This window comes from Aspergillus aculeatus, assembly GCF_001890905.1.
Source record: "Aspergillus aculeatus ATCC 16872 unplaced genomic scaffold ASPACscaffold_10, whole genome shotgun sequence".
NCBI classification, from domain to species: Eukaryota; Fungi; Ascomycota; class Eurotiomycetes; order Eurotiales; family Aspergillaceae; genus Aspergillus; species Aspergillus aculeatus.
In genome coordinates this window covers 815,309-828,822 of record NW_017962985.1, presented here as the reverse complement: position 1 = coordinate 828,822, position 13,514 = coordinate 815,309, and the positions used below count along the sequence as shown (strand labels likewise).

The 13,514-nt window shown below is 48.9% G+C and overlaps 3 protein-coding genes and 1 non-coding gene across 4 annotated transcripts; 1 reads left to right on the top strand and 3 right to left on the bottom strand.

The window, feature by feature from the left end:
• Positions 1-3,624: 3,624 nt before the first annotated feature.
• On the top strand, positions 3,625-3,695 carry ASPACDRAFT_t195. The gene has a single exon. It is a non-coding gene; the product is annotated as a tRNA-Gly (tRNA).
• Positions 3,696-3,977: 282 nt separating this feature from the next.
• On the bottom strand, positions 3,978-6,184 carry sit1 (putative siderochrome-iron transporter Sit1; the record flags this gene model as incomplete). The annotated part of the gene is made up of 10 exons (XM_020202687.1): positions 3,978-4,333; positions 4,480-4,667; positions 4,713-4,792; positions 4,855-5,234; positions 5,285-5,378; positions 5,434-5,538; positions 5,587-5,651; positions 5,702-5,777; positions 5,830-5,913; positions 5,981-6,184. The coding sequence occupies 10 exons, from the start codon at positions 6,182-6,184 to the stop codon at positions 3,978-3,980; spliced, it is 1,632 nt and encodes a 543-aa protein (XP_020055185.1).
• A 597-nt stretch (positions 6,185-6,781) lies between these two features.
• Positions 6,782-7,912, bottom strand: ASPACDRAFT_79632 (glycoside hydrolase family 11 protein). Its single transcript, XM_020205458.1, has 2 exons — positions 7,590-7,912; positions 6,782-7,502 (listed from the first exon to the last, which is right to left on the bottom strand). Exons 1-2 carry the CDS (start codon positions 7,883-7,885, stop codon positions 7,097-7,099), a joined length of 702 nt encoding a protein of 233 aa, XP_020055184.1. The 5' UTR covers positions 7,886-7,912; the 3' UTR covers positions 6,782-7,096.
• Positions 7,913-10,763: 2,851 nt separating this feature from the next.
• On the bottom strand, positions 10,764-12,841 carry ASPACDRAFT_121570 (sugar porter family MFS transporter). The gene is made up of 6 exons (XM_020196446.1): positions 12,670-12,841; positions 12,318-12,617; positions 12,137-12,251; positions 11,625-12,083; positions 11,541-11,564; positions 10,764-11,486 (listed from the first exon to the last, which is right to left on the bottom strand). The coding sequence occupies exons 1-6, from the start codon at positions 12,790-12,792 to the stop codon at positions 10,789-10,791; spliced, it is 1,719 nt and encodes a 572-aa protein (XP_020055183.1). The 5' UTR covers positions 12,793-12,841; the 3' UTR covers positions 10,764-10,788.
• Between the last annotated feature and the right edge of the window lie 673 nt (positions 12,842-13,514).

Here is a 13,514-nt window from a genome sequence, read left to right as displayed (position 1 = left end):
CCTCTTCTCTTTACACTCCCATGAATGGAATTCTTGCTGGGAAGACTGTATGCCTTCTGAATCTTTCCATCCTCATCCTGGAGATCAGTCTCTCCTAGATCTCAGGCCCCAACAAGACCGTGTCCCACGAATATCCATATAAGGCCCAGCCGGTTCGTCTCCCACAACACCTGCCACCCTAGTGGACTTTCAGAATCATACGGTCAAACCTAATAATAGCAGCAGCTGTGCGATGTCATCGACAAACGTCAGACCGAAGCGGAAACCGAGGCGGGCAGTCTCGAACAAACGATGGAGTTACGAACACCTGATGACTAGCCCGAAGTCGCGGCTGGTTGGCCTGCATCTGCTGGTATGTGTCTCAGGTTAACAGTCCCATCTCTTCTTTCAAATCCGTCGATATTTTGTGCTCGCTTCTCTCGGAGGACCTGACTACCTTGACGGTCGCTGAACAAGTACTGAGATTCCTATATTGCGTTTCGGTGCTAACTAGACTAGACTCGCGAATGCTATGAATACGGTAAAGTCGGTTATCTAAGGGCCGATTATCCTCAGACCATAGAAGGTCAAAGAATAAGAACACAAACACAAGATCAATTGGTATATATATTCTCTAATCCTTCTCAGGTCTGCATTATACTAATCTGCCGTTTGACGGAGGTTAAGAAAGACAATCCGAAGAAGGGGAGAAAAAATAAACGCGGCAAAGCAGCTGAGTAAAAAGGCTCAGTCTTTTAAAAGCAATATTGTCATTATTTTGAATACAATGTGGGAGCAAATTCGGAGAAAAGGCTTGCCCAGCTCATAGACGAAATTATCAGTGGTCGAAAGAAACACATCGCAGCCACAAAACCTCTACACTATACCCCGGGCCTTGCTGTTATTTTTACAGCCTTTACCTGCTTGTTCTACGAAGGGCGTCAGTAAGAACTATGCAGAAGCTATTAATAAAAGCTGATAACTTACAACTGTATTATTATTGGTTTTTCTCTTTGCAGAAGTTTTTTTTAGTTCTTTTTCTGTCCTGATCACGTCCGCGATCTTTGTCATCTCTTCTAATTGCCTTTCCGTCTTCAGTGGTTTCGAACTTCTTAGCAACAGTATTCAATAGTGTGGTGCACCGACGCCCGATTTCGACAGGTGTCCGGCTGAGAAAGAACCAGTCGAAGCAGAAGAGAAAAAACTCGCGAATCTTGTTGTAGCTCTTCTTATAAAGATCTTCGTTATCGATTCTATACTTGTCCAGCATGACCAACAAGAATCGAATCTCTTTTTTTGTATAGACTTTCTTATTGGTATTCAATACTGTGTAGTTAATCTTGAGCTGTTGAAGGGGCACGCGGTACAACTTCATCTTCTTATGCAATACCTTGCGCTGATGGTTCATCTTGCGAAGCTTTTCCTCGCCTTGATCGAATGTATGACCGCGAAGAGGAGGGAAATGGAGTGAAAGAAGGAATGAAAGGATAGACGAGCAATATATGTTGTTGTCACGGTGGTCGTTTCAGAGATTATGAAACATATGAAGAGCTACTTTTGTACCTGAAGAGATGTCGGATTCGTTGTCATAGAGGAAGATCGCAATCAGCCCACACCCACCATTGAGGGACACCCGGTAACAGAGACAGCATGTAACGATCACAGGTAGATGCGATGGCAGGCATATAACGACGAGGTTGACAGAGCAGCAGGGCGAAAGAGCATCAGACGAGCATGGAGAAACCAGAACACAGAGCTGGACGGAGTAACTTTGAATCTAACCAAACATCAGTATATCTGCTAGATCAAGCGGAATTCATCCGCCGCTAGAACTTACCGTTGAGCGAAGATTGACAATTGGCATAGGAAGTACGTGAGAAAGGCAGAATGATCAATTTGAGAACTGTTGGTCCAAAACTTCAGGCGACCGAATAGATGGTTTGTATTATCGACTATGCGGGAGTTACACTCCGTAGACATAGTAATTTTCCTGGATTCGTAATGGCATGGTATATGGTGCGATATTGTTCTGCATGCTCATTGAATCGCTTTTGTGGTTGCTGAGCCGTTGGCTCCAAGCTTTATTGTAGCCTCTTTGCGAATGTATATCTAGGGATATAACATTGTTAGTCGTAGAGAATGATCGTGCGAAGTAGAAGGGTAGAATATACTGAAGTGAAACCCAGATTAGTACACGTAAATGACGAGGCATGGTACTGACTCCGTGCTCGAAGGCCACGTACCTTTGCACTTTTCTTTTCATGATGAACCGGGCCATGTGGACACCTGCCAATGCCATCTGAGAGCGGTAGAGGTTTGAAGCTGTATTCTGAAGCAGTTTTGTGTAGAGCTTCGTGCTTCTAGTGCAGGTTGTGGCAATGATGTCTGACCTCGGCATGCAGGCCAGGGGCAATTCTATGGACTTTCGCATAGGAAAAGCTTCCCGAGCACAATAAAGAGAACCTGGAGGCCTATAGGGCAAGTTCTGGAACCGTCGACCAAAGCCTGATCACTAGGATAGAGGATAAGAACGTCGGGTTAACGTACTTTAACGCACCCGACACAAGAAGTATAGGCAGAGAATAGGTTGGGGATGTGGGGGATAATGGGTAAAGAGAATGATATAATAGAAGAATGATGGCACAGAGAGTCTAGGGGCGTAGAGAGCAGTTATAGGAGACCTTGATCAAAGTTTGCTCACCAACAGAGATCAGAAACTTCTGGGTAAATGATTTCAACAAACAACACGAGAAGCGGAAAATATGAAGGAGAGGACGTCGGGAACATGAAAGGGTATATTGGGGATGAAGGGCAATAGAATGTGATAAACCTCGGTGCATGGAAGGGTTAGATAAAGAAATTGTGGTGGTTGGAGACAAGTTAGGAGGAGAGAATATATCAAAAAGTTTACATTCAAGTGTGAGAGGGAGGAGGGGGTAGTGTAGACAAGGCAATAACAAATATCGATATGGTCATCCCGTAGTTCCTCTCATGCATCAAATAGCGAAGAATGACTTTGTCTGTGGAGTGGACATGAGACAAGGAAAAACTGGGAGTCCAAATGGGAGTTCAAATGGGCGATAAGAGCGCAGTAGTTTGTGTGGGGGCCACCAAGGATATGTTGCGGTGGATGCTTGCAAGTGGTGAGTAGCGAGCGATTGCTCTGTATCTCTACCTCTTCGTCTTCTTCTTCGTCTTCTTCCTCTTCGTCTTCTTCGTCTTTTTCGTCTTCCTCTGCTTCCTCTGCTTCTTCTTCGTCTTCTTCCTCTTCGTCGTCTTCCTCTGCTTCGTCTTTTTCGTCTTCGTCTTCTTCTTTTTCGTCTTTTTCGTCTTCTTCTTTTCCTTGTCGCTCCCGCAATGCTAACAATTAGTCTGTGCAGTTGCTTTTCTTCTGCTCTTTCTTATTGTTGTGCTAAGCTAATGCGCCTTACTATGTTTTACCATCTCAAACTCAATTGGAGACCGGTCACGGTGATAGTTTACAGGGTAATTTGAGTATTGGCAATTGAAGGACTAAGAAGGCAATGATCTACAATTATGCTCGCTGAATGCACAGAGCCAAGTCCCATCTATACAACGGTTCAAGGTACTATCGCGAGTAGAGCCAGTCCTTTATTATTGCTTTAGCATGCTTAAGCATCAATGGCATCATTGGTCTAGTGGTAGAATTCATCGTTGCCATCGATGAGGCCCGTGTTCGATTCACGGATGATGCACTAACTTTTTGTCTCGACAACCCCCGCAGGACTACGCCGTACTCAACAAGCATACCGTCAAATCCTACTGTGTTTACTTGCCTACGTTTCTTTTTTTCTTAAAATCTACGGCTCGGTTACATACCAGGACCCTGGCAAACGCCGACCTGTTGTATTTTATCTCAGAATAAACCTCAACGAACAGTGATACCGTGACCATACCAATGCAGTAAGATACCTCCCTGCATATCCGGAGCAACGAAATCTTTAATGTCCAGGCTCCGCTCTCTGCAACACACAGCACTACTCCAAATCCTCCTCAGCATTGACCAGACTCTGCTCCCTGATGAGCCTCGTGTTCCGGGTGCAGAGAGCGAACGCGATCAGCGGCACGGTGAGACATATGCCGGTGATACACAGCAGCTTCTGCGCGTCCCTGTAGGCATCGACGACTGCATCCCGGGCGGGTGTTCCCATGGGGTGCTGCAGGCTGAGCGCGAACGGATCTGCATATACCTCGGCTGCCAGGGTGGCGTTGCTCAACCGGGTTTCCAGCTGCTTGGGTAGAACTTGCGTCCAGATTGCCCCGGAGATGGTGCCACCGAGGGCGCTGCCGATGTTGTAGCAGGTCATGAAGAGTGCGGTCACGACCGCGAGGTCTGATTGTGTTAGATGCTTTGTTCACGTAAAGGAGGGAAGGGGAGCTGCTTGGATGCTTGCTTGGGCGGAGTATGGGAAGAGTCCACCAGCTGCACAATTGATCAGTTACGGGCGTCGTCGGCAAAGACTAATGGGTACGACCTACCTATGCCTAGAAGCACTTGTCCCCCTACGATGCCCGAGTGGCTTGATGAAGCATGTCCCCCGCGATAGTGAATCAACAGGCCGAATGAAACCATGAACAAGAAGGTACCTGCAACGATGAACGGCTTGAGGCGTCGGACTCGGTATACAACGAAGCCTAGTAAGAAGCCAGTGATGACAGAGGCAAAGCTGGTCATGGTCAGCACATGTTATTGTGGAGGTCCGGATATGTACCTGTAGAGCGAGTGTATCCTCGTCGCACTGCTGATGCTCTCACCGAAGCCAACAACAAGCACAGTATACAGATAACTTGCCTGCAAAGCCCAAGTTATAATAAACCGTAAGCAGATATTTTGATCAAATATGACCCCATCACCATACCTGTATTAAGCATCACTGCAATTCCCAATGCTCCCCAGACAGCTCGGTCCCTTAGTAATTTGAATGGCACTAAGGGGTGCGCGCATCTTCGCTCCCAGTAAATGAAGACTGGTAGACATAGTATCCCAAATACTGGAGGTGTAATCATTTTGGCCTGTTTCCAACGCCCGCTGAAGCTGTCTGCAATGGTGAAGGGAACTGATATGAGGGAGAGACATGCAATCAGCAGTATCATACTAATCACATCCATGTACCAGAATAATCCCTTTGTCGCGCGCCAGGCGCCATGGATTCTCTGAGCCCCGTTGTAGTCTCCATTCCGTTTCATTACGTAGTGAGAGATGAATAGCGTAGACAGTAGGGGAATATTGCAGGCTGATGATGTTTCAGTAACTTTCAAGTATTCCAGTCACGCTGATTTTTACCTGGGTAGAAAATTCCAAACATGCCAACACCCCACCGCCAACTTGTCGCACGCAGAGCAGCTGCAGCAACATCTCCACCGACCCATGTGTTGATCTGCGTTATCTGGCTTAGTCGACACGTCTTTTGCAATCCAACGAGGAACGCTTACAATGAAAGGAATCGCAGGTATATAGGAGCACAGCAAACGGCTTCGCAGGGATGAGAGATCCGCCACAAGTATTTCGACAAGCAGTACGATAAGTGTGAAGCCGACCTAATCCAGTTCATCATCAGTATTATGGGAGCAAAAGGCTCATCTTACCTGATACAGCACCGCACCTGCAGCAAACTGTTCTACTGTTTTGGAACAAGCCTCGACCACAGTGCCTTGAACCGCATTAGTGTCTGTGAGCTGACGCTAGAAAGCACCTTCATACCAATGGTATAGAAGAAGATTGACACAACAATCAATTCGGGTCTCCCAATGACATCTGCGATCTTGGCTGCGGTGGGCTACCACAGGTGGCCTTAGTGAAACGGCATGAGCAAAGAGCGTATGGTGTACCTGAATTGCTGCTGCAACAATAGCCCGTAGTATATCGACGGTCACAAGGAGACTGTGGGTCTGGTAAGAAGCGGTAGCGTACGGCTATGGAACCATCACTTGAATATTAGCATGTATCTGGTATGCAGAAGGAATCAGACAGCGAGAGAACCTGGTATGTGCTCCGTACGAGGCCATCCAGGCCGTAGACGTATGCGACGAGGAAGAGGTCGACGAAGAACAAAGCACGGATATCTCTAGACAGGCCTTCCTGAAGGATCTCCATTTTCTCCACTCCGGCGGAACTGGCTATAGCGAATGACTCGGGAGGGGGGACTTCCTGAGAAGGATCATGGTCGGACTTTGGAGTAGGCATTGTCAAAGAAGGTGTGTTGAAGAACTCCCTTCGCTGGTTTCGTTATCCGATCGAGATTCGGAAAGGAGCTTGGCTTTTATCAGATGGTCGTTCGAGGAGGGAGTAACTAAATAACGGGAGCTGTTGAGGGGAACGTCTGCTCGTCATAAATCTGGGAACTGCCTTGCCAGTGTTGGGAAAAGACCAACAAAGAAACATTCCCCGATTACGATAACAGTATGATTGGGGCCCCAGTGTGACATTCGGAGCAGATCTCCACGGGATATGAGACGGGTATATGCCGCCTATCATTTCCGAGGTGATCTCACACAGCAAATGCTTCGAGACGAAGAGCTAATGTTCCACCGATTATATGGAAGACGGAGTAACAATCCTGATGAAAAGGCAATGAAGTGCACCGAAGAGAGTTAAGAAAGAAGAATCTCTTTCTGACGGAAGGCAGGTGTAGATTATCGTATATAAAGCGTTCAGTCAGATTGAATAAGCGAGGGAAGAATGTGTTATAGTTCCCAGCAGATACTTCTAATCGATGTGATGATGAGACGCAAGAAGGAAGTTATGAAAAGTGGTTGTCGTAGGGGGAAGTTGGAGAGGAATGGTCGAGCTCCCGGGCAAGAGAACTTCGGGATGATCACAACCCGACAGTATAAGTTCGCCCTTTTTATCTCTCTATCGTACAGGCCACAGCTCGTGATTCTTACAGCATTATTTCAAACAAATGAAAACTACTTGTTACGAAAACAGAGGCTAAAATCGAATGAGGAAAATAGAATCAAAAGTCAAAGCTCATCCAGATTCCTAAAATACCACCCTACTCATGAACGAACAAGCCAACTTCCTCATCCACTCATTGCCATCACAAAAACGGTGCCAGAGATACAGCACATATCGCAGCAGGATATCTGCACGCTCTCAGGCAACCGTAATCGATGCAGACCCAGACGAGTAGTAGCCTTCAGTAGCGACGATCTGATAGTTGTGCGTGCCCAGGTTCATTCCCAGATTCGCCCAGGCATTGAAATGGTTGGCAGTCGTCACGGTACCGCCGACGCGCTTTGTCTGGCGAATGGACCAATACTGCGTGAAAGTGGCCGTGCCCTGGATGGAGGGGGCGTTGGTGCGGGTCGCCGTGTAGATATCGTACGTCGATCCGTCGGAGTAGACCGAGCCTTTGTAAGTGCCAGCTGAGCCGGGGTTGTACTCCCCGTAGTCCTCCAGGATGTAGTACTCGACGAGAGGACCGGTGGTCCAGCCGTAGACGGAGAGGTAGCTGTTGCTGTTTCCTGTGCTGGTCCAGGAGCCGGAGTATGTAATGTCACTGGAAGGCTGGTCAGTCCATGTGCTCATAAGGAGAAACTAGAAACGAAGAGATAGTCAAGCAATTGCTCAGCGATCGATGACTTACTGAGCACTTCCAGGGTTCCAGCCCTTTCCACCGACGAAGTTTGAGGCCGATGACCAGGTCACGCTGTAGGATCCCCCGGCGCCGTTGCTGTATTCGACATCGCCGCTTGCGCCATCGGTCCAGAAGCTATAGTAATAGCCGTTTGAGTAGCCGGTGGAACTGCCAGTCGAGCGCTCAGCAAGAGCAGAAAAGAAGTTGGGGCCCCGTTCTTCGACCGGCTCAGCCTCGGCGGCTGGGGCAGCGAAGGCTTTGACTGCAAGAGCGCAGGCGAGAAGGAACTGAGACAGGCGAGCCATGGTAAGTCAGTGAATACTAAGTGGAATTCTGAGTCTTGTAGTTGACAGTCTCTAACAGTATCAGTTCGACGCACCTTTATAGCTGTCTGTATAGAGTTGATTTAGCCGCGATGGTTGTGAAGACCAGGATGTGAAACGAAGGAGTCGTCTTGGCTTCGGCACTTCAGGATCTTTAGCCGGGTCGGAACATATGCCGAACCTAAAACGGAAGCAGTGTCGATCCCTCAATCTGCCTAAATGAAGATCCACCCCAGATTATGGTTAATCGTCACTTCTTCATTGCCTGGGTAATATTCATGCAGAATGGCGAGGATTGTGTTTCCTGGGTGCTGGAGAGGGGATGGTTGGGCTGCCTGGCGCAGCCGGTTAAGTTGGAGTGAACTTACAGAACTTCAGGGTCCTGGCACTCTTTCCATGCTAGGGTATCCTTCGAATGAGGCAGATGATTAACCGGCTCGAAGGTGCTAGGAAACCCCCGTGTTGTATCTGTTTGCGCACGGAGGACCTCGTCCGAGGAATAGTGGCGGTCCCGGTGCGCGTCCAGGGATCCGCAGCCGTCTACTGAGTCGTCACATAAACAGCCTATACCCTCACCAAGATTAACCGGATGCTCGAATGTGTCATTGACTTGATCACTAGAGCCTGGCTCAATTCGCTGAACTATAGAGCTTATATTCGATACCACGAAGGCATTCGGAGGCTCACGTATATCCTTAGACAACTAATCAAAGTCAAAAAGAAAGCGTAACCCCACAAGTGGATTATTGTGTACCGTTCTGGAGAATCAGAGATCTGCAAATTCACTGAAACTCTATACCTAAGCGCACGTCCATTATGCTTTGATACGGACCGGTCAATCCCCACGGGGGTGGAACTGATTGATAAGATTGATAAGGGCTCAAGCGTGCTATAATGCCTACCATTGGCTGCATTACTAATGGCATAAAGGCACAAGATCATCCAATTCTTCTGGGGTCCATAGGGGCCGCTTGCATCATTAGAATACCTGTGATACTGGGAATACTCAAAGATCCATTCCTAAATGGCTCTTTCGCCCGCTGAGCGCTGATCGTTGGAATGGCACCCTATCATCAATGGCCAAAGCGGGAATCTTAGTCGACTGCCTTGGCAACTGAAGCAAACTCCAGGTTATGTCCTGTACATTATAATAAAAGAGCAAGACTTGTCTACTGTAGTAGTATACAGGCATGAAACGTCTATCAGAGAATAATGGACAGCTACAGGTAGCGCTGACTTGACGTATGTATGAGCGAAGTGGAAGATGGAAACGTTGACCGTAAATCCGAGCCGCCAACCCCTCAAGAAAACATCATGCCATGCGAAAAAAACCTAAAACAAGGCCTGGCAGTCCACAGAATCAATCCTCGTAGAGGGAAGATGCTATCACGTGTACACTTTTGAGAAAATTGAATTCATCAATCCGTCAAGTCATCGGCAATTAGGTAATCGGCAACAACCGTCGTCTTTGAGAGGACGGGTCCGAAAGAGCTAAGTCTCACTTGCCGGGTGCCTCCAAATTACAGGATAGGTCAGGAACATGGCGAGCTATGTGGACTACAGTCTTTGGCCGGGCACCAAGTCGGAAATCCCGCGCAGAGCACAAGAGAGAACCGACCTGAAATTCTCCGCTCCGGGATAAAATCATGAAAACAATTTCTAGAAACATGATCGAAGAAGTCTAGACTCCACCCACACGGGTAGCATCAACCCACATTCCACACTCCCACGTTCCCACGTCGGAACTCGACGAAAACTCTCCGGGGAATACTCCGTACTTTAATCGAGTTGGCAGGGCACATCGGAACTATTACCCAACAGAATAGGGAACGGAAACTCTTCAACTGAGTTCACCATGAAAAATTCAACTAGACCATTATAGTCCACTAGCGTCGCTACCTATCGGGGACCTGCTACTGGCGCTAGGAGCCGAGAAGGCAGCAGAGCTGAGGCCGTGTGTGTGTGTGTGCCCTAAAGAGGAAGTCTTCACGCCGAAGAAAGTAGACGGGTCCTGTAGGGGAACAAAGAAAAGGGGTCTTGGGAAGTTGGGAGGGTCCTGTTGCACAAAAGTCTGCTAACGCGGGGTATATGACGGAGGAAAGTACAGTACATAAGACGAAGGATTTGACCAGGATTACTCGTCACTCTGTATAGCAAGGCAGAGACGGGGGGTGGGAAATCAAGATTGATTCGGATGACCGAGACGAGGGTCGTCGTATATCAGCCCCACATGCCTCCATACTCGGGATTGGTTTTTTATCGGCGATTATTGGCGATTATCGGCGTATTCAGAAAACGGAGAACCACCCAGAAACGAGGAGATTAGGTCGAGACTTTCAGGAAGATTGTCCGGGGAAAACGCGGGATCGCGAGGCTGGGGAGCTTCGGCACCGGCCAACGGGGGTGGGCGGGGTAATGCATTAGCCGGCTTCGGAGCCCAACAATCAAAATCAATCCGGCTGCCCGTCTGACAGTTGGGACTCAGATGCATAAGGTTCTTCGGCTTACTGATAGTCAGGTGGCCTTGTCTCCAGGCCTCCAGGCCGAATGATGACCCTCACTCCTCAGCGGCAAAACATCGGGTGAAAAATGAAGTTCTTGAATCCGCGGATTAGGGCTAGCTTGTCGCCAGACCTGCACCACATGAGCCGATATGACAGACCCTATCACCACTATCGACGAATACGAAGCGCTTAAGTTACTAGACGTTCGAGGGTGTTATATTCGTAAAATAGCGTACTGTACGCATGCGTAAGGCCAGTCAATTGGTGCGTAAGAAAATTAAAAAAAATTATCACCATCCCTCCCCCTTTCCGCGCCCCATGCATCACCCCCCCCCCGGATGGTGAGGTCTGCTCACCATCCACAATAATAGCAACCAAGAATCACATCTCCACAATCTCATCCTGGATCTTAGTCTTCTCGTTATCTAGATCCTCCACCTTCTCAACCCCTGAGAGTCCCAGGCGGTCGTAGATTGCCTGCATCCTGAGTCTATCCGCCTCGGCGATGCTGTCCATGCTGCCTCCAAAGAAGACATCAAGCTCCTCCAGGGTCTTATCTTTGGTTTCAGGTGCAAAGTACCAAATGAACAGACCTCCCAGTCCACTGAAAATGGCGAAGAAGATGTAGGTTCCGTACTTCATTGAAGCCAGCATGTCCTTGGTGGTTAGGCCAATGACGAAGTTGAACATCCAGTTCGTGGATGCGACAAGAGACACACCACGAGAGCGGGCAGAGGACGGAAAAATTTCCTGCGCAAGGACCCATGATACTGGACCCCAGGAGTAGGCGAATTGGGAGGCGAAGATCCAGATGAAGACGATGGCGACCCATCCTTGGGCCTTGTACAGCCCTTCGTTCAGGTTCCAGTAATCCTCATAGATACCCTCGACGATAGCAACGACAATGTGACAGCAGAACATGCCAATGGCACCGACAATGAGGAAGGTCTTTCTGCCGAACTTGTCCAGGAAAAGTACAGCAGGGAGCGTGAAAAGGATCTGGATGATACCAGTGACACCCGTAGCAAGTAATGTCTGGGTAGTCGACGAGAAACCGAAGCTGGCGAAGATTTGCGGGGCTTTTTGGGGGGTTAGTTCAGTCTATTCGGTGTGGGATCAGGGTGGTACTATACCATAATACAAAATTGCGTTGATACCTTGAGGATATTATTAGTCGGGCTGGGCTAAACATTGAACACAAGAGGACGGGACCCTACCGGTAAACTGCTGGAAAACCATCATTCCACAGCCGAGCCAGAGTCGCTTTCGCATATTTGGGGAAAAGAGAGCCTTCCAGGGGGCCCATTTACCGCCGGTTCGAACAGCTTCGGCATTGGTTTCTTCGTCAAAAAGAACGGCCGCCTTGATTTCAAGGATCTCTGCCTTGAGCAAGGGATCGTTGGGTGAAAGACGCCGGATCTTAGAGAGTGCAGCAACTGCTTCCTCCTCGCGGTGCTTGGACATCAGCCAGCGAGGGGAGAAGGGGAAGAAGAACATTCCGAAGAAGAGAATCCAGGCGAACAGGATCTGCAAAGCCAAGGGGAATCGCCAGGCAAGAGGCTTCTGGCCCAGACACGTGTGGCCGTGGGCCGCGTTGTAGTCGAAGGTTCCGTCGGCCAAGTAAGGGTTTTCCACACCTTCGGGGTTGCATTTGACACCACCAACGTATTGCATACCTATCACAGTCAATTAGGCAATGGCTGAGTAGCGTGTTGGAGAAGGATCCTACCATAGTCCAGCCAGAAAGAGATGGCAGTGCCGATGGTGATCGAGAGCTGCTGCAAGGAAACCAGAGAGCCACGGAGCTCCGGTGGTGCGATTTCGGCTTGGTACAGCGGGATGACCTATAGAAACATGCTTGTTAGACCACTAGCCCTTTTTGCAAGGCATCTTTGGCAACGAGAACGTACCTGACTAAGCATACCAATACCAACACCACCGATGATGCGACCAGCGAAAAAGTAGGCTGGGTTCTGTGCTGCGGACTGAAGAGATGAACCCAGAGTGAAGACAACAACAGCTACCATCATACTATATTTCCGCGAAATAGCGTCCGCGAGATATCCGTTGAAGAGCGCACCAGCCCAAGCACCCAACTCCAAAGCAGACACCAGCCAACCTTGGATAGTAGAGCCCATCAACGAAGGAAAGTGCGCTTTGAAGTTCTCCATGACGAGAACAGGAGCCATGACACCTTGATCATAGCCATACTATCGAGAATTAGTTTAAGCCACTCGGTATAAGATGAGGGTAGTACTGTACCATAATACAGCCCAGCGAAGCAAAGGCACAGGTCATGAAGACATAAGGATTCTTGAGCATACCAACCAAGCCATGAGGCTTTTCGGCATTGGCTCGCCCGACCACTGACTGACTGACAACCATTTTGCTGGTAACAAACAGGACGCTGCTGGGAAGTGAGGGAGGAAAGACGGGGCGAAGCGCGACATTATATGTGACTCCCCCGCTCTAGAAATTTCCCCTGCTTTTCTCTTCAAGATCCCTTTAGTCCAGATTCGGTTGGCTCGAGTCTCCATCCATCAGTGACTAATGACATGCGCAACGCCGCAAAGGCCCATGGACAATGGCCGGGCAATTGTCGGATCAGGCACTGTACCGAGTGCTCCCATCTCATTTGAAAGGAGCGGGTTAGTGAGCTAGCGCACCAGTCGCCGGCGTAGAAATCAGCCACAAAAAACTGAATTCGGGTTAGGTCTGACACATCGAGAGTTCGGCTTGTCCCCGTGGGTTGGAATGAATCCCGGGGAGGGGGGGTTTACGCTACCCCGGGGAGTAACTACGAATTAGTTTAGGCTGCCTGATAGTGGCGCTGAGGTGGTCAGGTTCAGCGGGGCGGCGAAAACAGAAGAAACTAGCGATGGGAGAAGTAGAGATTTCTCGAGTGAGTGGTAAGATAGGCTAGCTACTGGAGGTCCGAGAACTCTGCACAAAGGCTCAGTACTAAACCCCATGGGGAGTTTAGCGACGAACGAAAAGTGAAGATGACCAATAAGACTGATATGGCCGAGATGACCGAGATGACCGACTCGTGGCGCAGCCAAGGTCAGGGGGTGTGAGACAAGAAGCCATGGCAGGTGGTGCCAATG

Coding starts and splice junctions, on each gene's coding strand:
- ASPACDRAFT_79632 (XM_020205458.1), bottom strand. CDS start 7,885: ATGGCTCGCCTGTCTCAGTTCCTTCTCGCCTGCGCTCTTGCAGTCAAA. Junction 7,503..7,589: donor TGGAACCCTGGAAGTGCTCA/GTAAGTCATCGA, acceptor CCAGCCTTCCAG/TGACATTACATACTCCGGCT.
- ASPACDRAFT_121570 (XM_020196446.1), bottom strand. CDS start 12,792: ATGGTTGTCAGTCAGTCAGTGGTCGGGCGAGCCAATGCCGAAAAGCCT. Junction 12,252..12,317: donor GTATTGGTATGCTTAGTCAG/GTACGTTCTCGT, acceptor ATGTTTCTATAG/GTCATCCCGCTGTACCAAGC. Junction 11,487..11,540: donor CAACGCAATTTTGTATTATG/GTATAGTACCAC, acceptor CCCCCCAAAAAG/CCCCGCAAATCTTCGCCAGC.